Raw genomic sequence first — 24,406 nt, forward strand, 5'->3', positions numbered from 1 at the left:
AGAAGGGAATGAGTGCTCCCACCCCTTTCCTTTCCACCTTTAAATTTTTTCTCTCTTTACTTCCTAATTCATTTCCTCAGCTCACCTTCCTAAACGGCTCTTCCTTACCTTGCCATGTCCTGGCCCGATCTCAGAGCCTCACCTTGAGCTTTTCACTTTGATTTCCCTGTGTCTTCTCAAGTTCTGGTCCACAACATCATTATTTAGGCCTGGGAATCAGAGCCTGGATTTCCATGTCACTGAGACATTGCCATGTTCGCTCAAGGCCCAGGCAACCTATCCTTTTCCTCTCTATTCTCCCTGAAGGTCCTTCTTCGGTCTCCTCTGTCCACATAGTAAAAATACCTTGACCCGTCTTGTCCTTAGTTGGCAAGTATATACTTTTCTAGGGCTGTCATAACAAAGTCCCACCAACGAGGTGGCATGGATGACACAAATTTATTTTCTCACAATCCTGGAGCTGAAAGTCAGAGATCAAAGTGTCCTCAGTGTGGTGTGTCCTTTGTACCCCAATCTTTTGTTTTCTTTATCTCTTCTATTATGTTTGCTTCTCTTTCTTTCTTTCTTTCTTTTTCTTTCTTTCTTTCTTTCTTCCTTCCTTCCTTCCTTCCTTCCTTCTTCTTCTTCTTTTTCTTCTAATATGAGGCCTTGCCATTTTGCCCAGGCTGGCCTTGAATTCCTTGGCTTAAGCAATCCTCCTGCCTCAACTTCCTGAGTAGCTGGGAATACAGATTTGTGCCACCACGTCCAGCAAATGGCCCCTTCTTATAACTCAGATCAGGGCTAATAAGCGACCTCATTTTAATCAAATAACCCGCTTAAAGACCCCGTCTCCAAAGACAGTGATGTGAGCTTAGGGAAGACATGACAGAGCCCATAGCAGCAGGAGTGACAGCATGGTGGCAGAGGGAACACCAGCTTTCTGGGTTAGCATCTGGGCTGTCACCTTTAGAGAAAGACACAGAAGGCAGGCATCCTGCCGGCAAGGGTGGGAGGAGTGGTTCAAGATCAGCTGCTGAGGTTCTGTCCCCTCACACACAACCCTACATGCTCCCCGGAGTCACAAGCACTTGGACTACAGGGAACCTGGTAAGGGCACCCCTAAAAGGAGCCAAGCGTTAGGTAAATCAGAATTTTAATAAAAATGAAAAAATGACAACACAGTGGCCTGGCAATGGGTTGCTTTAGAAGGTCTCACGTGTTAGTCAATCTGACGTCCTGACCCGTGTCAGTTCTGGGAGGTCACATGATTGGGCCCTTTCCCTCTGGGTCTCTCCACTCACATGCCATGTCCCCATGGCGGGAGGCCTCTGTCTTGCTGGCATGGTGGTTGACCTCTGTGAGGAGAGCTGCCCCAGTCTGACCTGCACCCCGAGATGAAGAGAATATTCCTTTACATCGTTTTCCTAAGTCCACGCCCTGTGCTAGGTTCTGAGGTTGGCAGACAGACAAAAGCCAGTTTTATGGAAAATTAAGAGCTCTGGGAATGTAGGTGCTGCCTCCACAGCTCCCTGGGTCTCCTGGTTCCCTGCGAACTCTGCAGAATCCTGCAGGCCCCTTTCTCTTGCCAAATGCTCAGGGACGCAGGATGCCTGGGTGCTGGTGATGAGCTGAGTCCCAGAGTCTGAACAGAAGCGAGCCCCTTGGGGCCTGGACATCCCTGGTGGCCACGGCAAGCCAGGCCAGTTAGGAGGTGCTGCTCCTCCTCCGGGGGTGGAGGGCTTTCCTCTTGGCGATGTCCTCCTCAGTGTCACTCTCACAATTCCTCTAGGAAAAAGAAAAGAGCCTAGGGTGAGGGGTCACAGGATGCCAGACATGGAGTTGTATTGGGCAGCTGGGTGGATGTACCTGGACCAGGGGCCAATCAGTGAGATGATGAAGAAGGAAGCCTGCAGTGCCTGCCTGAGACCAGAGGCAGGGAGGGAAGGAGGAGGACTAGGGCCTGCTTCCAGGAGGCAAGAAAGCAGGCAGGGTATTGAAGGGAAACCAGGAACCAAAACGGGCTAAATTATTAAAATGAAAATGATATCGGGTGCCCTTTGTGGCTGCCACATCATTAAGACCATGTGGACAAGTGGTTTGTGGGCTAAGGGGTCTCCTGCTCGGCCTAGACAGAAGAAAGGGGTGGGGACGGCCACCACTCCACCTCTCCTTCTTCCTCAACTGGCTCACACTGCACCTTTAGCAAGTCTTGCTGTGCAGCTTTTCCCAGGAAATGACTTCTGAGCTCCATGTTTGCGCAAGAAGAAAAGCATGGTGCACAGCCTGCCAGGTTCTACCTGGCCAAACCAGGGCTAAGGCGCTGTCTGGAGGTTGTAATGGCTTTCCATTAGGGTCATGCGGAGACAACTCAATTTTTTTTTTTGTATGGGGGATCGAACTCGGGTCCTTCCGCTTGCAAGGCAGGCAGTGGAACCACTGAGCTAAATCCCCCGCCTGACAACTCAATTATTACAAGTAGTGAAAGAACTAATGCAGACTTAAGTGAGTCATTACAAAATCTGTAGTTAGGTGTTTGGTTTCAATGCTTCCTAAACAGGAGGTCCTAGAATTATCTTTTTTTTTTTTAAGGAAAGTCCCTTTGGGTAAAGTATATAACATATGTCTGCGACCCAATGCTTTTCCAAGACTTGTAGGATGAGCCATTGAGTTGACAGTGCTGAGTGTTTGAGTAAAAAGAGGACTGACTATCTCTATATGTTCAAACAAAGACAAAGTTAGAGAAGAAACTGACATTCTTTTCTCGGGATTGAACTCTGGGCCTTCACTCTGAGCTATATTCCCAGCACATTCCTCCTCCCTCCTCCTCCTCCCTCCTCCTCCCTCCTCCTCCTCCTCCCTCTTCCCTCCCCCTCCCCTTCCTCTCCCCCTTCCTCTCCCCCTTCCTCTCCCCCTTCTCCTCCTCCTCCTCCTCCTCCTTCTTTTTGTAATTTTTGTTTTTTGGTACCAGGGATCAAACTCTGATCCTTGCACTTGCAGGGCAGGCGGCGGAACCACTGAGCTAAATCCCCGGGCCTCTTTTTGTAATTTTGAGACAAAGTCTCACTAAGTTACCCAGGCTAGGCTTGAACTTGTGATCTCATGGCCTCATCCTCCCAGAGTGCTGGGATTGCTACATTCTTTTCAATTCCTCTCTGGTCCTCTCTCCCCATGAACTACTTCATACCAGGGAGAGGGAGCTGGGGGTTCAGCCAGGAAGGCCCCATGCTGCCTGTCATGTGCCCTCCCTGGTGGTCCTAAACCAGCTGGAAATCCAAGGTCAAGATCAACATTAGCCAACTACATCCTGAACCAAGCCCCGCTATAACAAAAATAACTCAAGCTCTGCTAAATAGGAACTTTTTAGCCTGAGTCAGAGCCAAACAATAAAAAAGTAAGCTGGGTAAAGTCAGCCTGTGATCAACAGGGCTTCTCAGAGGGAGAGCGGTACAGACCCCTTTTTAGCAGATGAGGAAAGCAGCAAGAAAAGGCACACAGCTTGGCCAAAGCCACATAGACTTCTGGGCCATAAATCAATCCTCAAATCCTGGCAAGAGCAGAAATAAACAAGAGCTCAGGCTGAAGAGACAGGATCCCAGGACATGGGCGGGTGGCAGGTGAGCAGCACAGGACTGTGCTTGGTCCTGGGATCTGTCATCACCTTCCACCCTGACCTGTGCAATCCAGATACACTCAGCGAGCAACAGGAAGGGAGTGTCCAGCGAACTCCTACAAACTGAAACACTCACCCTGGCACTGCATTTTAATGTTTTCAGGAGGATTTTAAACAATAATAATTGCTAACACACACTGAGCACTGTTATGGCTTGTGTTTAGATATCTCCCAAAAGCCTCATGCTTTTTAGAGATGGCTGAATCTAGAGTGTGTGATTGATTCATGGTGGGGCTAGGCCCACGGGCACTGGGATTAAGGGTGTGAGTGCTACCTGCCCTAAGTAATCTGAACAATATAAAGGGGGCAGAAAGACACTGTTAAGGTCTCTTGTTGCTTTTGCTGTCTTCTGCAGCCATGAATTGTTGTCCCTAGACACCCTGCCTCGGAGCCAGCCAATTATGGACTGAAACTTCCACAAACTGTAAGCCAAATAAACCTTTCTCCCTTTAACTCTGGGTGTCAGGTCTTTTGTCTCAGCAATGAGAGAAAAGTAACTAACACAAGCACTCACATGTTAGGTTCTGAGGACAGGGACTCACTTAAACCTCATGCCTACTCTCTGAGGTGGGACCTGTCATCAACCCCACTGTACAGATGACCACAGTTTGACACAGAGAGGTTAAGAAATGCCCTTGAGGTCACACATCCTGGCAGTGTGGCTGTAAAGGCTGCACTCTTGATGGGTATCTTCCATGTCAGTGTCTCATTTGAAATGTACATATATACTAACGAGTTCAGGTAAGATGCCTTCTAAATATTACTGTTGGTGATCATAATCTAAAGCAAAATAGAAATGGGAAAATCAAAGAGGATGTGAGGCTCTTATCCTAAAGCAGATGTTTAGATGATGAGAAATAAATTTTGGAGTGTTTGTGGTCATTTCCCTAGTCCCCAAAGTCCCCTCTGGAAGGGTTAAGGGGTGGGGGTACAGGAGCAGTCCCTTTAAAGGCCCCCAGGGAAGGAATCGAGAGCCTCCAAAAGCTCACGGTGCCCCAGTGGAGTGCCCTCCTGGCACCCCACAAGCCCCTCAACTCTCACCTTTCCTAATCACACGCCTACCTCTGGCACATAGGAGAAGGGGTCAGCAGAACAGGCAGGAAACAACACCCACTGTGGGGTGCAACAAGGAAGCTTCTCCAACCTCCTTTCCCCCACCCCTGCTCCCAAGCTCCAGGCCTCCCAGGAATTCTGCCCAAGGAAGGGCCCTGTCACGGTACCCACCAGGTCTTCATCCGGCCTCAGGTGCACCTTCTTCATCAAGGAGCGGGTGAGGTGGTTACATAAGGAGATGATGCTGAAGGAGAGCTGAAGGGCGAGAGCAAAGCCACCGCCAGGTGAGAATGTGCAGAGACCCAAGAGGAGCAAGGACCCGCCTAGGCCCTGGCCACCACCCCAACCTGCACGCACCTTCCACCTCCTGCGCACATACTGCTTCTTGAAGTTCTCCAGGTTGATCAAGGACTCCCTGCGCACCATGGCTTGCTGGCTGTCCACGGGCTGAGGGACAAAGCAGAGTGTGGCAGTGGCATGGGGCTTCAGCTGGCAAGTACCCACCTCCCTGTGGAACCCCGGCCCATGTGCCTTTCTTAGCCTGCCCTGGAACCTCCCTACCCGGTGGGCCAGGAATGTAGCAGGAATGCCCAGGGAGGGCCATAGCCGCAGCTGCCTCTGCTGCTCAGGAGATGGCCTAGTGCCCCTGAGCTGTTATCACCATGGCCAGACACATAGGCTCGGACTCTCTCAGCAGGGAGAGGACAAGCAGAGGCTTCAACCACACACTGCTTCGGGATGGGGTCATTTTATAGCAGTCTAGGATGCCCCCTATGTGCTGGGCTGCCTAAGGGCTTAGCAAAATGAATGTCTTGTTGGCAGATGGGCATTAGGATGCTTAGAAAACAGGTGAAGGACTTAGGGGCTTTGATGGGGCTCCACTGCGGGGAGATGCTCGTTGCCTTTCACTGCCTGGCAATCGAGGTTTAGCTTAAATCCTGACTTCTCCAATTGGCCTGGAATGGCTGCTCTAAGCCTGCTTCCTATCTGTAATAAGGGGATCATAACATCGGGTCACAGGGTTCTTGAGAATTAAATAAATGTGGATACATGAAGAGCTTAACCTAGCACTACTCAATACTCATAAGTTAGTGTCAGCCTTCCTGCTTCTCCATTTCCTGTTAAGTTCCTCCTTTTTCAAAAAACAAGACTTTCCTAGGGGAAGATAGGTTTCAGGGGTTCTGTAAGCCCCTGATATGGTTTGCAAATTTTAGCATGTGAACTTGGACATGAATATTCATAGCATTATTATTCATAAGAACCAAAGACTGGAAGCCACCCAGCTGCACACCAATGATGAATGGATAAACAAAATGTGGTCCATCCACGAAGTGGGATTGCTATTCATCGAAACAAAGGGAGCATGGATACCTACCCCACCATGAGTGGTCTAGAAAACGCACGAAGAGGAAGAAGTCAGACACAAAAGGCCACATACCATGTGAATCCATTTCTCTAAAATGTCCAGAGCAAACAAATCCATGGAGAGGGAGTTGATTAAATTGCTAGGCGCTGGGGATAGGAGAGGGTGAGGAATGACTGCAAAAAGGTTTCTTTATGGGATAAGGAATGTTCTGGAGTTAGATTGTGGTTGTACAACCTTTTAAATATACTAAAAACCAATGAACTGTACATTTTCAAAAGGTGAAGTTTATGGTGTATGAACTATATTTTAAAAGCCCGACATAGTGTGTTTATACAGACATGCGTTTCTTCTGAGCAGTCAATGGCTTTATGGATTCTCAAAGGACGCAATGTCCTAAGGAAGTGAAAGGCCCAGGATGAGCCTCTAGCCCCTGTGCAGCTCTCGCAGCTTCTCCAAGCTGTGCCTCCTCGGTGCTGTGATGTTGAGAGAGGTCACTTGCTGCATCCCAGGGCTGGTTTCATCCCCTAGCCACACTCCCATTCTTGGTCCTCTTGGGCGCCAGGCACCAGCAGGAAGCCATATAGGCTGCAGGCCCAAGTGGACTGGCATCGGGCAGGAGGCCCCTCCCCAGGCCACCAGCCCTTCCCCTGGAAGGGTTCCCCGTGTTCCAAAGCCCATTCAAGTGTGACCTCCTTCAAAGCCCCTGTGTGCTCCTTTATCGTGAGTGGCATATGTCTCTGCAGCTTGTGGTGGAGGCGTCCCACCACTGGCCAGCAATGTGAGGGTGCAGAAACTTTCTTCGCGTTTCTGACAACGCCCCAGCCCCACTCTCCTCTCCACCCAGAACCAACAATTCAAGGGGCTTAATAGGCGCATGGCTGGATTGTTTCCCTGAGCTGCCGAAGAGGCAAACTGGGATGAAGTCCCACGAGCCAGGACCTGCTTGCCCTCACTGATGAGAGATCCTGGTCACCTTGATAAGCCCAGTGACAGCACCATGAAAGGGTGTCTGATACCATGACTCCCACGGGCTTGCCTGCAAGTGGGTGAGCTGCAGAGTCCCTTGGGGCTCAGGGAGCAGTGGGTGGGAGATGAGAAAGCTGGGCTGATCCCTGCCCCCGAGGGACACAGTGGTTGGGGCAAAGTGTTTATGGGGGGGGGGGACAGGAAAGGAGGAAGGCATTGAGAGGTCACCGCACCACACCCAGATCTCCCAATCCTTTCCTTAAACACCTGTCACACCTGTAAGCCCCACCCAGGGTCTAGGTCCCACCTGGGAGGCACAAAAGTGGGTGGAGGGCAACCCATCCATGCTGAGGACTGGCATTCCCTCCCCTTCAGCCACCCGAGGCTTCCCAGTGCTTTCCATGCTACCCAAGGGGAACCATCTGCTGCCTCCTCTCCTTTGTCCATTGGCCCTTCTGCTCTAACCCCAGGTCTTGGGATCTCTGTCCTTGTTTCCTCTCCATTGCTCCTTTATTTTTCCCCCCAGTACTGGGAATTGAACTAAGGGAGGGCCTTTCTCACCAAGGAACATCTCCAGCCCTAAATTACTAAGTTGCCCAGGCTGGGCTCGAACTTCCAATCCTCCTGGCTCAGTCTCCCAGAGTGCTTTGCTTCCTTATATTTACTTTGTCACTTGGTTCAGATCTTTGTGCAAATACCACCTCCTCAGGGAAGCCTTCTTTGACCGCCCTAAATAAAAGAGCACCCCAATCACCCCCACCCGATGCCCATGCCCAGCTTTTTTACTGCACGAGTCACAACCTGACATCTTGTTCTATATTTTTTGTGAGCCCCTCCCCCACTATCCCACATCCTAATATCTCTTTCCCAAGGTGATTAGCACACAGCCTCCCCAACCCATAAACCAACTCTACCTCTAACTTCACTAATGCCTGCCTCTTACTCAGCCAGGGCTGGCCTTTGAACCTAACGCTGGCAGGGGCCAGTGCCCCTCACAGGGACAGTTTGAAAAAGTGTGAGGAAAGGGACTCTTTGTCCTCTTACTGGTGGGTACCCTCATCCAAGAGAGAAATGGCTGTGCCCCCAGCTGACGGCCAACAGGCAGACAAGGGGAAATGTCAGGCGGGATGGCTCCCGGGGCCACTGATGGGAAGTGACGTGATTACTTCTAAGGCCCCGAGTGTGGCACACACAACAGCGTGAGCCAAGGGAGGAGGCCCTGGCCTGTGAATCTGTCCCCTGGCCTTTCCTAATCAATAGCCTCCCTGGTTGCTAAGAGGCTCAACAATATCCTAGCCTGGAAAGTCAAAGACATAAATTCTGCTGCAATCGGTTACCAGAAGGAAAAGGAGGAGGGCAGCAACTTGAGGACACTTTGAATTAAACTGGGCATGTGAGGTGATACCCACCTTCCAGAATAGGGTCCAGTGATGCTAGGGAGCAGGACATTTCTGACCCGGCTCCGAGGAACGGTTTGGCCTCTTAGAAAAATTTTGGAAAGGGAGACAAGAAGACAGAAAGTTGTGGCTGGAGTTAGGTCTTGTTTATGTAGAGGCAAATGCCTTTGAAAAAGTCTAGCTGGTCGTGGTGACGCACCCCTGTAATCCCAGCACCCTGAGAGGCTGAGCCAGGAGGATCTCAAGTTTGAACTGAGCCTGGTCAACTTAGCGACTTAGCAAGACCCTGGGTTTAATCCTCAGTACTAAAAAGAAAAGGAAAAAGAAAAAAAGCAGCAGCCACCAACAAGGGATGAAAAAGGAGCCCTGGCTTTGCAGAAAGAGACAGTCCTGGGCAGTGTTCTCTATCCCAGGCTTTTGTAGAAACTGCCAACAGACTACAACTTTTCAGCCCTGTGGCTGTGCCACCCCTGCGGACTCACGCTCTGTGAAATCCAGGGGCACTCACTTCCCTTCCCTGCATGGGACTGTCACTCTGGCACAGGTCTCCGCGGGGGGCACCTCTGCTGCTGCCTGTGCTGGTGGCCCTACTGGCCTCCTTGTTCCCAGCAAGGTGCAGGTGAGGCTCGTGGTGCCTGTCTCCGCCTCCTCTTGACCAGGTGGGAGAAGTGCAGGGGGCCAGGGCCTGCGGGTTGTCACCTCCAGGACATAAGCCAGTAGGAGGAGGTGGAAATGCCCCTGCCTTCTCTTGGCCTGGACTCACCTATTGGAGTTAGGCTTCAGCATGAGCGCATGTGAACTCTTTCATCCTCTTCTCCATGACCTCTGGTTTTCTAATTTTTATTTTATTTATTTAGTTAGAGACAGGGTCTCACTATGTAGCCCAGGCTGGCCTCAAACTTGCAGCAATCCTTGGTGTCTCAGGCTCCTGAGTGCTGGGATTACAGGCATCTGCCACCACGCCTCGCTTTTTTAAAATTTAATTTTTTGTTTTTCAGGACCTCTGGTTTTCTGAGCAATTTTTCACCCCCAGGAAAAGCTTCCAAAGCTCTCTCTCCTGTGCTATATCAAGAGACTTGAAAGACGTCACCCAAATGCCACTTGTCACCTGTGTTTGGGTCCTGCTGTGGACAAACTAGCGTTAACTGTTCACCTGCGAAAAACAGGGGCCATATGAGGAGGGAATGGGTGTCCAGATGAGACAGAAAAATTATCACTGATTTTGTGAGGGGTGATCCCGGCATGGAGGTTACACTAAAAACAAAACCCTTATTGGAGATTCATGCTGAGCAATTTATGAGTTAAGTAAGTCCGAAGTTTGTTTTAAAATGCTCCAAATACTCCATCAAAAAGGAGTGGGGGGAAATGAGTGAAAGAGGACTGCCCAGGACTTGGTTCCCACTGAAGGGGGCAAAAGGGACATGGAATTCACTACACCATTTGCTGCACTTTTACAAAAGTTTTGAAATTTTTCCATAACAAAGCTAAAAACAAAATCCGTCCTCTTTTTAATCTCGGTAATCTCCTGCTCTTTAACCTCCTCCCAAAAGTTCCGAGCTCCTGACCCAATCTGGCTCATTGCCATCCCTCCAAATTCTACTCAGCACAAGCCAGGCATGGTGGAGAATGCCTGTAATCTCACCACGCTGGGAGGCTGGGGCAGGAGGATCCCAGGTTTGAGTCCAGCTTGGGCAATTCAGCAAGACCCTGTTTCAAATAAAAAAACTTTAAAAAGGGCTGGGAATGTGTCTCAGTAGAAAGGCCCTGGGTTTGAACCCTAGTACCACAAAAATAAAACAACAAAATTTCAATTGGCATCTTCTTTCTAAGGTTACGGCTTGGGGGACAGGGTCGCCATCCTTGGGAAGGCCTCGGCTCTCTGCTGTCCCCCTGACCTATCTCAATCAGAAATCATCTCTCCCCTGTGTCTGAGGACATTCGGAACCTCTATTCATCACTCCTCACAGCCTTTCTCACCTCCCAGTTGGCTGGGTCCCCATCTGCCCCAGATACTGAGTCTTTTATTCAGGGGCTGTCTTCTCCTTATCTGTCACCCCCCTCCCCCCAGAGCCAGAGCACAATCAAGTGTTTGTTCAAATGAACTGGCCCCTCTGCAACCTGAACATGCCCACTGCTGGGGCTCCTCCCTGGGGCCAAGAATCTTCTCCACAGGCCAAGAATTTCACACAGGAGGAAGGACATTCAGCACCAGACATTTACAGAAGGTCGACAGTGGGGAGGGGCGCAGGGCTGGGCACACAGCCAACAGGGGCAGACTGGGCTGTGGCAGCTAGTGAGGAGGGAAACCGCCATCTTTTCCAGTCACCTGCAGGGCCGGGACTCCCAGAGCAGACTCTGATTTCCCCTGTCAGGGCTACTGTGCCAGCCTGTGGCATCTGCAAAACCATCCACAACTAATCATCACCCTTCCTGACACAACTCGGGCAATCAAATGCTGTGGACATCTGCCTGAGGGCGTGGCTGGGGCGCTGCCTCCCCAGGCCCGAATCACAACTCAGGGAGAAGCCACCACCTCACTCTCCCCTCCCACGCGGCTGCGATGCTGTCTCATCGGCACAGAAGCCAACCTTTCATTCATAGTCCATGGATTAAAAACTGCCATGATGGCAGAGCGGCTGCCCACAGAGCAGCTCCCCCAGCCCAAGGCTTCCTCCCTCCAGGTCCCAGTGAAGCACCCCTGCCACACACCCCACCCCAACATCATCGGTCCTGCACTGTGTGCCCATGGGGAGCAGAGCAAGCAGGCTGCTGGCTGCACCCCACAAGCCCCTGGCGCTCCCTCAGCTTCAGTGTGCTGCCAAAGGAGAACAGAGTTCCGTTGGCAGGTGACAGGGGCCATTTCTCGAGTCCCTTTGTCTTTTGATGTTCTGTGTACAGAAAAGGGTCCACTGATGAGACATCAAATGGAGAAGCAGTGACCACGACCATTTGTGAACACAGAGAGGACAATTTGCTAGGAGGAAAACGACCCGCAGCTCTGTCATTGGGGGGTGGGGGTGACCACATGGGCAACTTTCCTGTGAAAGGCTACGCGATGAGGGAATGGGGTGGGTCACCGCCCGGAACTTCCCAGCATGCAGCGTGTAGCTGACTCCATAGATCTAATCACTTCTCTCTCCCTCCCCGATCTCCCTAATTCAAATCATTACCACCACCTTACACTTTCATTGCATTTTTTTGACCTTCACTGCTTTGTCCCATGATGCTCAGACAGTGGCCTCCCTCACCTTGGAAAACCTGGCTATATAAGTCAATCTCTGTCGGCACAGCCCAAGGACCTTTAATACTTGCAGTGCTTTATATCAAACCAGCACACGACATCCTGTGAGAGGGCAGATAAGTCTTCGAAAAGACTGTAAAGGCCATTTGAGGAAACAAGACCTTTGGCATCTTCCTTGATGCCAAGATGCACATTTTGGGTCTCAGAGGTCAGGAGGCATCTGCCACTCTGTCATCTTATCATTACTGTCCACCTGGAGGGAAGTCAGGGGGAGGGGGAGGATTGTGCTGCTTCTGCCAGCCCTGTGGGGCCACCTGCCTCAGATGGCGGGGGGATGTGGCATTAAAGCTTAAGGTTCTTCAGCGTCACACTGACTGTGCATTCAAAGAGCAAGACTGCAGGAGGGCTAGCAGTCCAGGCCGCCCATGCTCAGGGGGATTTGCCACCCCACCTAAGGTCACAGCTGAGTCCCACCTGATTCTGAGCTCTCTTTCTGCACAGTGGTTCTATTTCTCATTCACCCACTCACCGATGGTGCCACAGCTCTGTGTGTGTGTGCGGGGGACGGGGGGGGGGGTGTCTCTTAGACTCCTCATATTGACCTTTGTTTTTCTTAATGATATATAAGGTAATGATGCTTCTCATAATCATGGTTTCTTATATTTAATGTAAAAGTTTCTGGGACAATATTTTATATATATATATTTTTTATATATATATTTATATATATATTTATTTATATATTTATTATATATTTATATATATATAAATATATATATATATAGTTGGGGTTTTTTTGGTACAGGGGATCAAACTTGGGTCCTTGTGCTTGCACAGCAGGCGGCGAAACCAGTGAGCTAAATCCCCAGCCATATATATTTGAAATGACCCATCATACTAATAGAAAAGGAGATCAGGTTGTAAAGGAAATGTTTCATGAGGTCCATATTTCATATGTTGTCTGAAACAACTCCCTGGCTGTGCCCCTCACTGGGCCTTTCCCCTCCAGAACCAGCCCAGGTCCCTTCAGTGGCTTCCCATGACTCTGGGACAAAAGCAGAGCTTTTTTTTCTTTTTTTGGTACTGAGGTTCGAACTCAGGTTCTTGGGCTTGAGGGGCAGGCGGTGGAACCACTGAGTTAATCCCCGGCCTGAAAGCAGAGCTCTTTAACATGGCCAAAGCCCTGCTGGTCCTGTCTCCACTCCACTCACAATTACACCATAGTCCTACTCTTTCCCCTCCAGCTTTCCCCCGGTCCTTGCATGTCCAGCCTTCCATGTTCCTCTCTGGTCACAGCGCCTTGAGATGATGGCCCTGTTGCTTAGCAGATTTCAGGGCCAGTGTCCCCTGCTTCAAGGACACCTGCCCTTCCAGATCAAACCCCAGGGCAGGCTGCTGTTTCTCTCTCATAGCATCTGTCCAGCTGCATTCTACATGTGTGTGATTCTTCATCAATGCTGGGCTCCTGCACTGGACCAAGAAGGCAGGAATCAGGATGGTTTTACTCGGCATATCCTCAAACTCAATCTCAGTGTCTACGAGTTGGTAGTGCCTGATAATTATCTGTGAATAGATGGGTGACTTAGAGTATCATCTGCCTCCACAACAGAGGGTAAACTTCTGGAGCAGGGGGTTACTTGGGAGAAGCAGAAAGAGCCACAGACTTGTCATCAGAAGGCCCCCACTTTTGTGCCTTATATGATTTGGGTCAAATCACATAGCCTCTCTGTTCTAAACTGGGAATAACATTTTATTCAAATTTCTGACTGGTATGTTTTGTGAGGCTGTGAATAGCTCCAAATTATATAGTCTTTTACCCCAACCCCAAGCTTCTAGCTCAGTGCTGGGTCTGTATTCCATGCCCTGTCTAATATTAATACTGACTTGTCCCTCCTAGAGGGAAAGAGAGATGAGATCATAGAGTTCTGGAGGTGGGATGCGCAAAGCTTTGGGTTGTGATGGGATCACAGAGCCTGGTGCTTCCCAATCTTCATGTCCACCCACTTCAAAAACTCTCATGGTATTTCTTAGACCTTCAGGGCCCACTGGCCTAGCATTTAGGAAAAGGAATCTCTTTATTGAGCCCCTTTCGGTCTTCATTCTCAACACAAAGTTGGGATCCTTAGACAGGAGCTGCGGGGGGAAGGATGGAGCACAGGGAGCTGCCACCCCTTCCCTCCTGTCGTGAAGGTGGTCTTCAGACTGAGACAGGGCTGGTAGGAACACAGCGCTATCTGGGACACAGCTCCCGGAACAATCTCTGCAGGTGTCTGCTTTCTGCCCACACCTGGCCAAACATATGCAGCTGCTTACCTGGTGTCCGGGATCTGAACTTTAATATTAAAGTTTAATATTTACAGCTAAGCCTCCTACTTCCTCCCACAGAACTCCGCTGGGAGACGGGCACCCAGGGTTTCTGTTCCAGCTGTATCAACTGGCTATGAATGATCCTGAGTCATTCTCCCTCTCAGAGTCAATTTCCTTCTCACTTAGGTGGAAATCATCATGTCACCCTCATCCTATCATCACCCACCTTCCAAGTTCAGACCGCTTTGGGGATCAAGTGAGGTCACAGACACAAAGACTTGCTAAGTAAGAAGTCAGTTCAAACGAAAGGCAATATTATTTTCTCTGTGCATTTTAAATCCCTGCTTCTGCAGCAGGAAAGCACCATGCTGACTTCGTTATCCTTACTTAATTCAACTACTACCCAAGATCTGCAGTCAAACAGCCTGTGGGTGGGAGTGAGAGGTGAGCACATCCATCATCACAAATCAGTTATCAAGCCTCTCCCCAGGGCAGCCGTCTGTCCTCCCTCTGGGAAAGTGGGCTGCTGAGGGGTATTCATCTCTAATTGTTTTCACAGCTTGGCTGCTCTGCCAGCACTTCTCAGAAAAGCAGGTTGGCAAGAGGAGGTACAGAATAGACACAGTGGCAGCTCTGTGACAGTGGCTTCTGGGGAGGGGGTGGAAGGCTGCGATGCAGACCCACGCCCTGCAGGATGATTCTAGCTGGTGCAGACAAGAGCGCGCTTGGCAAACCATCCTGCACACATTACTGACTAGGGTGAGGTGCTCAGAGCTTCAAGCCGGCCAGAACTTCCTCGGTGTGTGACCTGCTCAGCAGCTCTGACAGGGACTCGCTGGCGTCCCAGCGGAGCACAGAGCCTAGGCCAGCTGTCTCTCCACTCTCCAGCCGGAAGCTGCCCATCAGTTCCTGCACCCACTGCAGGTCTGCCGAGAGCTCCTTCCTCAGAGCCTCAAACTGCACCTGCAGATGGTCCATTTTTCTGGCCACACTTCCCAGGCTGGACCCGGTGGCCCGGATGTCTTCCCGCAGGAGCTTCTTCAAGGACTCCACCTTGCGGAACTCGTACTTGAGCTGGGACAGGTCGTGCCGGGCGCTCTCATTCTCCTCCCGGTACCAAGCCTCCTTCTCATTGTAGATGGAGACCAGGGCCTCCACATCATCCTGGAGAGTGTCATGGGCCCCTGCTAGGGTGCGACATCCCTGGTCCAACTGAGCTATGTCCTCTACCACGTGGGCAAAGCGCTCGAAGTTGACATAGGTGTTTTTGGGGGGCATGCTGGAATGGCATTTGAGGGTGTATTCTCTGAGGCGCTTGGTCTTCAGCTGGGGGGTCTGCGTCTTCCACTGCCCAGGGGCTCTGGCTTCTCCTTTCGACTGGCAGGTGTTCGGACAGGAGAACCAGAATATTAACACAATGAATGCAGGCTCCAAAGTGCAGCCCAAGCTGCAGGTCGGCACACACATGGCTTCCTTGGCATTCACTGCATGAGGCAGGTTGCAGGGAGACTAGGGTGCAGTGAGCACCCACACGCACCAGAAGAAAGGTAAAGGAGTACGGGGTGCTGCCAGAGGGTCCATGGCCATTAGAGGAGGCCTCCATGCGCATAACATTTAAGACAAGCAGGCTGCAGCCAGGACTCTGCAGACATTCCCTCAAGGGCTGGAGCACATGAGGCCACAGCTCGCAGAGGGAGGCTGAGGGGCGTCTCTCTTTCACAGCTCCTCAGGCCTCAGCAACCTTCAGCATGCTCAGCAGAAAGCAGCCCAAGAGACTCCCCAGCTCTCTGCTCTTGACTGTCCCTCTCCTGCAGGGCCCTTGGCCCTTCCCACCCTTCCACAAGCACGTGCACCTGACCTTCTCCCAGATACTCCTGCTCCCCCTGCTCCCATCTGCACACTCAGATCATCCTGCCCATCTTCTCCTTAACACTGTATCGGGGCGTACAGCTAGTTGGCCAGCAGAACTAGGGCCAGAATCCTGGTCTCTGACCCCCACCCTCCCAAAGCGCTTTTCACTACACAAACAGCAAGGTCCTCTGAAAACCAGCAGCCAGAGGCTCGAGCACAAGGTAAGGTAGGCAGGGACTCACCTTTTGGCCCGACCCTCCCCAGAGGGAACCAAACTGCCCTAATGGGGCGGTGGCCCCTCTCCCCCACCAGGCCTGTTTCTGAGCCCAATTCCTCAAGCCAGGGTCCGATCATTGCATTACCTTTTCCTCAAAGCCCCACTCCAAAAGTCAAAAAGAAGGGGCCCTGCTTACTCAGCTAGGGTTTTTAATTGCCACTGATCTCTCTTCAACAGAGGGATCCTGATTTCTGTTTTGAGAAGTGACAGTGACATGTCCTCTAACAAAGAACATTTGTAAGACGGTCCCAAAGAGGAAGTTTCAACTGAGGTTTGTGAGAATTTTATTTCTTAAGCTGGCTGGGCCCATGAAATGCAAACTTAATAGGTACCCTATTTGAGCAAGCTCAGGCCTTTGGGGTCCCTGACTATTGTCATCTGCACCCACGGGTTAGTGTTTCACACCAAGGCCTCTCCACAAGCCTCTGTGGTGGCTGCCACAGCCAGCCTGGTGACAGAACAGGAACTCATCACCATGCCCTTACCGTGATCCAGGGGTGTCTGAGAGCCTCTTGGATTGTGAGCCGTTTTCTGCAAGGAGGATTAGAAGACAGTGATGATCCAGGTGGACAGACCGAGGGTGACAGTCTCCACTCTTACTCTGAGCCTGCTTTGACTGTGCCATCAAAGCAGCAGAGTGGAAGATGCAGAGGTGGATGGGAACTGGCTGCTCTCCCTGCACGCCAGGGAAGGGGCTCAGGCAGACCCGCCATGGCGAGACCTTACTGCCTCAGCATGCTCACCTTCAGTTCCACAGTTGGAAGGCCAAATGCCACCCTCTAGTACTCATCAGTGCTCTCCTGGGCTTCCACACCCCTCCAAACACCAGCCTGCCATTGCTAAACTTCTAGTCTCTATTTGTCTCTTGCCTCCCAGGTCCCTCCTTTGTCCTCCACTGCCCTGTCCCCAGGTAGGGAGGCCTTCCCTAGCCTGCCCTTACCGGGGGAAGTCAGGAGCCCCACACTTCAGAAGACTCCATGCTGGCCCTCTCTGAAGTCTGGGGGGCCAAGAGGACACAACCTTCTAGAGCTGGTGGCCTTTTCCTCCTGCCTGATCCAGGCCCTGCTCTGGGCACCCAGCACCCTACAATTCTCTGCCCATCTCCTTCTAGGACCCAGGCTGACCCTGGGCCCAGAATTAGGGTTTATTTCCTAAGCTGTCTGAGCCCACGAAAGGCAAACTTAAGGTAGCAGTCTACTGACCTCTCTGGGGCTCCTCCCTCCACTCCCAGTCTGAAAGGGCTGGAAAACCCTCAGCTTTTGTTTCTCTTGTGTGAGAAACACAAATGTCAAATAAGGAGCAAAACAAGGATAAATATCAAGAAGTAGGAAGAACATGTTCAAAAGGGAACGGGAACAAGGGAAGGGGGAAGGGAAGGAAGGGAAAAGGGATTTTAAAAAGAGAATGCAAGGGAAAAAATGGAAACAAAGCTTTTGTAAATGGAGAGGGAAAGAAGGGTTTAAGGGAGGGGAGGGAAATGGGGAAAAAAGAAGAATTAAGTCATATTATGTACAGGTACAATGGTGAATGTGATCATTATGTACAGCAAATATACACAAATACAATTTTTTTTTTTTTGGTACCAGGGATCGGACTCGGGACCTTGTGCTTGTGAGGCAGGCGGCAGAACCACTGAGCTAAATCCCCAGCCCTACTAATAAATTTAAAAAAAATTAAATACAGTATACAAAAAAATCCTGCAGTTTAACTTTCCAGTCTGAGTTCCTAGTGCCTTTGGGACAGACTGCACAAGGTAATGAGCTCTAAAAATTTACACACACACACACACACACACACACACACACACACATTCACAGAATTATTTGCATTTCAGCAAGTGATCTGGGCAAACAAGGTGAATGCCAAGTCTTGGCCAGTCTCACTTCTCAGCACCTCCCTGGATTAGACCACAATGGTGCAGGTGACAGGTGTGACAAAGGAGGACAAGACCAAAACATCTTTGAGAGCAGGAGAGGATCAGTACTTGAGAACCCAGTGCCCTTCTCTGTCCTCTTACCGGGTCTCTTTAACCAGAAGCTTCTGAATGAAGTCCTTGGCCAGCTCGCTAGTCTGGCTGAAGAATTCCTCATCAAAGTTGTAACTCACTGCTGTGATGTTTGCCAGGGTTTCCTGCTTCGTGTCTCCCAGGAAAGGGGATGCTCCGCTTAGGCTGAGCACAAGAGACAGAAGCCCATGACTGTGGGAAAGTAGATGGAAATGGGGGTGGTGGAGCCGAGGAGCCCTGACCCTGTGCTGTGAGGCTGGGGGCTCCAGGCAGCACAGCCACCCCATCGGGGCAGCCAAAAGCAGCCTTTTCAATGGGGTCCAATCACCCACTTTACGGAGCTCCTATAAGTACCCGACAGAGGAGAAACAGTGCCTTCATCAGTCTCTCAGGAGAGAGGAGAGAAACCCAGAGACATGGCTCTTTTTACTACTCTGAAGAACAAAGAAAATATACCAGGAGACCTGATAAAGGACTTTTGGAACACAGGAAGGGGGTGCGGCAGCTTTGCTGGAGAGCTGACATTTGCATTGGTTGCATCTTGAAAAAGGAAGAGGCTGTCAGTGGTCAGAGGAGATGGAAAGATTCCCCATGCCATGGAAGAAATTAAGCAAAGGCTGAGACTCAGAGAAATTGAGCAAAGACTGAGATGCACAGAAATAGAGGTGCCACTCGGGTCTGAGGGTCTATGGGGACCGCACAAGGGTCACCAAGGATGTGCCCCACATTGTGACTCCTGGAGCCACTATCTCCTGACTTGTATTCCAGGGGCTCACGGGCTACCTCTACCCAGATGTGCCATGGTCCTCAAACTCACTCAGCCCAAATCCCCACTCCAGGCCTTAATAACATCACTTCACAAATGCACCCACGTTAGGGACACAGCAATCACCTTGAACTCCTCTACTCCTTTGCCCAAAGTCACACTATTTCCATTTACTCGGCACCTCTCAAAGATCTTTCCCATGCCCGCTGCTGCTCTCTTAGCATGGTGGCAGCAATGGGACACTTCAGCTATTTCAATCTAACTTTGCCATTCATTTGCTGTGTGAACCTAGGTGAGCTCCTCAACCCCCCTGAGCTGCTGTTTCCTCATCTGTAAAATGAAGAAAATAACCACCTCCACCTCAAATGGTTGTTGTGAAGAATCAATGTATATATGAAATGCTTTGTGTAACCCGAGCCGTACTAAGGGCTCTCAATTAATGGTCATTGTATTGTCACTGTTAGAACACAAAGAGCTTTCTATGACTCTCCAGTTTGTACAGGATCACATCATTCCTTTCCTCTCCCTTCCACCAGAGAACTGACTTCATCCCCACACCCCACACCCCATTCTAACACCTTGCTTCCTCATTCTCTCTCCCCTGCTAAGCCTTCCACAGCCCCAGGAAGCCACTGCCTCCCTATCTGTTCCCAACTGCAGAGGTGTGTTCAAGCACCCAGCACAACCATGGCCCCTGCATGGGAATCAGCTGTGAGGTGTCCCCCACAGGCAAGGAGCCCAGGAGAGCAGGGGAGACCCCTTCATGTCAGTATCCTGAGTACCTGGCACCACGCCTCCAGAAGAGCAGATCACGGGGCTGGGGATTTAGCTCAGTGGTTCCGCTGCCTGCCTTATAAGCAGAAGGACCTGAGTTCAATCCCCGATACCAAAAAAAAAAAAAGAGCAGATCACCCAGAAAGCTGTCAGATGTGGGTGAGCCATAAGAAGGCTGTGTGCACTGTACACCCTGGAATCCCTTAACAGCTCAGTATGAGGAGAATCCTGAAGAAACCCAGGTTGCAAGCCTATATTTGAACAGTTTGACTCTGATCGGGAATTATAGCTTCTTGGAATCAAATTTAGCTTCTTTTTTTTTTTCTTTCAGTACTGGGGACTGAACACAGGGCCTTCACACTGAGCTATGTATCCAGCCCTATTTTTATTTATTTTAAAACAAGATAGCTAAATTGCCCAGGCTGGTCTTTTTTTTTTTTTTTTTTTTTTTGGTACCAGGGATCGAACTTGGGACCTTGCGTTTTCGAGGCAGGTGGTGGAACCACTGAGGTAAGCACCTGGCCCAGGCTGGTTTTGGACTTGCTATCCTCCTGCCCCAGCCTCCCAGAGTGCTGGGATCACAGATGTGTACTATCACATCCAGCCTCCACTGGGGTTCTTAAAGATAGTAACCTGAGGCTCTACCCCTAGCTGTTCTAACTTCAGAGTCTTAAGGTGGGGTCTGGGCCAGCAGTGAGACCCTGGAGATGCCCACGGCACCTACATGCTATGGACAGAGCTCCCAGTCAAGCACCACAGTGAGTCACAGAGCTGGTTGATGGGGCCCCTGAGAGAATGAGCCTCATCTGTGGAGCACCAGCGTGATCCTCCTGCCCCACAGCTGCAAGCTGATTTTGCCACGTAGGCACTACAGCAGGGCCTAGGAAATGTGTCTGAGTCAGCCTAGTGGGCCCCTCTCCCTGGGGCAGCGAGTCTGTCATTCTCATTTTTCTGATGAGAAAAGCAGACCCAAAGCATAAGCACCTGCCTAGGGCCATCAAGGGACAGCAAAGGAGACCCACTGCACGAAGGAATTAAGCAGGAGCTTTCTGCATAAGCGACAGGAAACTCAGGACACAGAAGGGGGAAAAGAAAGGAGGAGAGAGTGAGAGGAAAGAACAGGGATCTGGAGAAAGGAAGAGGAAAGGGAAGCGAGAAGAGGTGAGATTGGGAGGGTGCAGCCTCAGGGCTGGGTGGACCTAAGGCATGCAGCCTGCTCAGCAATGTCAGCCCATGCGTCCCCCTACCCTTCTGTCTTCCCTTCCGCTTCTCCCATCTGAGCTGGGTCAGGGCCCCAGGATCAGGATACTCACAGGATGTAGGTGATGACGCCGATGCTCCTGCAAACAAAGGACAGTCGAGTCAGGGCCGCCTGGCTCCAATCCCAACCAGGAAGGGACTCCCTGCATGTTCTCGGGGCAAGAGGCCACTCTCCCCCTCCTTCTCCGGGTAGCCCCTGGGTGGCATCTCAAGCTCATACCTCTTGCATCCCACTCCTAAGCAGCATGGAGTTCTGCCCCTAGAGTCCAAAGGCCTGAGGGCAGATCTGACTTTTGCCTTTCCTTTTGGGTTCTGCAATTTGGGCACATCGCTTACCACCCCTGAGCCCGCTTTGCCTTATACAATGAAAATAATGAGAACTACCCGCAGGACAGCTGGAAGAGTTTTAGAAAAGTCATAAAGACCTTGACCAATGTAAAGCAGCATTCAAAAAAGAAATGGATCCCAGTAAATGATCAAGATCTGCCCAGGCTAATGCTGTCCTAGGACACAGGAGGCTCCCAGCGAACACTTGGTGGGCCAACTCCAAGAGCCACTGTCTATACTGTCTTGGCCCTGAGGGAGCCTGCATCGGCCCTGCCCTCCCCTCACCCTTGCACAGATCTCTGGCTCTCACTCCACCCTTAGCTGGCCTTGGACCCAGGCCTTGCCACCTCCCACTGCCCTGGCCACAGCCAGAGACTCTGAAATGTGAGTGTGGAGAAATGGGGTTCACGGTCAACCGGAAGTCAAAAAAATAGGGTCTGAAGCCTTCCGCTCCGGGCAGGGTCCCTAGGCCCCCAGGGCAGGCTGTACCACTTACCACATGTCAGCCTCCAGCCCCAGGGGCTCGTAGTTCACAATTTCTGGAGCTGAAAGAAGTCATGTTCAGCAGTCAAGAAGAGGCGGAAATAAGAGGAGAGGATGTGGGGGATTCTAGGGAATGTCTCCATCCTGAATCCCAGTGAGGAAAAGCCAAGCAGCAGATGAGGGTAATCTGGGTCTCTAAGGATTTTGAGGAAGAATGCTGCTGTGGCCCAAATGTTTCCCCAGAGTTCACAAGTTGAAATCTCACCCCCAGCATGACAGGTGATTAGGTCACGGAGAAGGTACCCAATAAAAGAGACCCCAGGGCTGGGCATGTGTCACCTGCCTGTAACCTCACAACTCTGGGAGGCTGAGGCAGGAGATCAGAAGTGCGAGTCCAGCTTGGACAATTTACCAAGACTTGCCTCAAAATAAAGAAGGGGATAGGGATGTAGCTTATGTAAAGGGAGAGAGGGAGAGAGAGAGAGAGAGATAGACAGAGAGAGAGAGAGAGAGACAGGGGAAGCTGTTCACGCCTGCCATGTGAGCACAGAGGCTCCACCGTCTGGTTCCGCTCCAGACACTGACTCTACTGATGCCTTGATCTGGGACTTCCAAGCCTCCAGAACTGTGAGCAGTAACTTTTTATTGTTCATAAATTACCCAGGTGAAGGTGTTTTATTATAGCAGTCCCAAAGAGACTGAAACACAAGTTGCCCGTTAGTCTGGTAGAGACCTTCTACAAACAGGCCTTGATAGTGAGGGAGAGGGAAAGGACATAGGAACTCCCCAACAGGAAGAGGAGTGTGAGGAGGGGAAGCCATCAGGAAGGAGAAACAGCGACCTCATGACGAGACCTGCTTTAGATCTCTCTGGTGGACACAGACAGGTCAGAGCTGAAAGGTGAAGGCAAAGAAAAGAAGCCAGAGAGAGACTCCACCTTCCCATGTCTAGTTGGAAGAGGGGACCACCCACCTGAAGGGCAGAGGATATCTTTGGGGGACACCAAGGTGAGATGATGAGCCCAAGGGGCCCCAGGAGCAGCCAGGGAAGATGGAGGGCAGCTAGGCCTGAAGCATCAAATATGGAGTCACTGATGTCCAGGTACAAGGTGGAGCTGAGCCAACAACCCAGTGAGTGAGAAAGAGTGTGGCGGTGGAGAGAAGGCTTCTGAGGACAGAACAGGTCCACACACTGCCCAGAGAGACCAAGCAGATGAGCAAGAGAGAGAGTGTTGAAATCCACACTCATCAGTGCCCAAGGTCCAAAGTGTGGGAAGTGAAATAAGGGTCTCTTTTAAAGGTTGGCAATGAAACAGAGGCAAAAGAGAGGGCAGTATCTCCAGAAGGAGGAAGAATTGAGACTACTTAACTCCAATGGAAAAGACAGAGAATGGGAAAGGCTAAGTTTGTTTATCTAATACAATGTCTAAAGCAGCTTTGGGGCAGGGCTACCATTTCCCTCTCCTATCTCCCCTGATTCTACCTTTCCTACAGAGAACCACTCTCTTAGCCTTGCTTATTTTTTTAGCTTTATAAAAATGGCATCAAATTGCAGGTGATCTATTGTCACTTGATTGTTCTTCATTCGCTTCTGTTGTTCAGTGAATATTCGTCTGTATATTAAAATGATGAATATTCATCATTTTCCATGCTGTATACTAGTTCACTGTAACTACCCATAGTAACTATCATTTTTCATACATTCTCCTCTCAGAGATCATGTGGATGGATCCTATTTCTCTTATTATTGGAACAATATTGCTATGAACATTTTTTTGTATATGTGTTCTGATGGGCACACGAAAGGCTTTCTTTAGGACAGTAAAATGCAAAGTGTGGGTCATAGACAATGTACAGATTGGTCTAACAAATAGCACAGAATAGGAATATGTATTGAGAGACTCTAGCAATCTGACATTGCTGTGACATCCAAAGTGTGATGATTTTTCCAAGAAGTTGTTTTTACTGCATCTTACTGAAGTAGCTGGTGGGACAGGCTAGGACGCATGACTGCATATTGAATTTCTTCACGTTCTACTTGGTTCTTTCAAAAATGTGCCTGATCATTTTTTTTACATCTCGTTTTTTCTTGCTCATTATTATGGTCCTATCTTAATTTTCTTTATGTTTTGGTTATTTTATAATCAGCATCTGATAATTTCAACTTCTTAAGTCCATGAACCTCTACCTCTTCCAAGTCTCTGGCCACTATGATCAGGAGAGGTTCCTCTTGTGCAATTTTCTTGCTGCTCACAGCTCCAGCTCTAAGTTCAGCTCACTGGATTTTAGGGCAGGGGGACAAGGGGTGAGAATAAGTTACCACCTTTAAAGATTTTTCATATTTCCTATGAACCCAGAACTTCATTAAGAAGAAATTTTCTTAAGGATCCAGTTGTGTAGGGGGAGGACCTTTGGGACTGGCAGTGCCTCTGTCACCCTAGGGTTCCAGTTGACCTTTCAAGGGAATGGTGGAAAGAGGAGAAAATGGCTGTAGCTTGTTCCTCAGGGGTCTTGGAGGGGAAAATTCAGCACAATTTAGGCAGGGGCTTAGAGAAGTCACCTTATATAGCTGTGAAATAGGGCAAAAAACTCCAAACAGGCTCACAAGAGTCAACTCTGTATTCAGTGACATGTTTGGTAGCTGGAAATTGGCCAATGGTATAACTTAAGGATTTGTTTACC

General features: G+C 50.2%; 1 protein-coding gene across 6 annotated transcripts in view; it reads right to left on the minus strand.

The window, feature by feature from the left end:
- Nucleotides 1-1,118: 1,118 nt before the first annotated feature.
- Dapk2 (death associated protein kinase 2) overlaps nucleotides 1,119-24,406 on the minus strand; it is a 105,671-nt gene continuing 82,383 nt past the window's right edge. For 2 of the 6 annotated variants that reach the window (XM_087199112.1, XM_087199111.1), the window contains 7 exons: nucleotides 21,739-21,787; nucleotides 20,969-20,995; nucleotides 18,128-18,280; nucleotides 16,596-16,641; nucleotides 5,063-5,152; nucleotides 4,877-4,960; nucleotides 1,119-1,767 (listed from right to left, as the gene is read on the minus strand). In XM_087199112.1, coding sequence (XP_087055238.1) covers nucleotides 1,687-1,767; nucleotides 4,877-4,960; nucleotides 5,063-5,152; nucleotides 16,596-16,641; nucleotides 18,128-18,280; nucleotides 20,969-20,995; nucleotides 21,739-21,787 — 530 coding nt within the window. In that variant the 3' untranslated portion in view covers nucleotides 1,119-1,686. Of the gene's footprint in view, nucleotides 1,768-4,876; nucleotides 4,961-5,062; nucleotides 5,153-14,276; nucleotides 15,360-16,595; nucleotides 16,642-18,127; nucleotides 18,308-20,968; nucleotides 20,996-21,738; nucleotides 21,788-24,406 lie in introns of those variants that run through there. The other 4 variants (XM_021237100.2, XM_087199110.1, XM_087199108.1 and 1 more) reach the window with 4 other exon arrangements.

Source organism: Heterocephalus glaber, unplaced genomic scaffold (assembly GCF_053883595.1).
Source record: "Heterocephalus glaber isolate CG9 unplaced genomic scaffold, H.glaber_assembly_v1.0 deba00001689, whole genome shotgun sequence".
NCBI lineage: Eukaryota > Metazoa > Chordata > Mammalia > Rodentia > Bathyergidae > Heterocephalus > Heterocephalus glaber.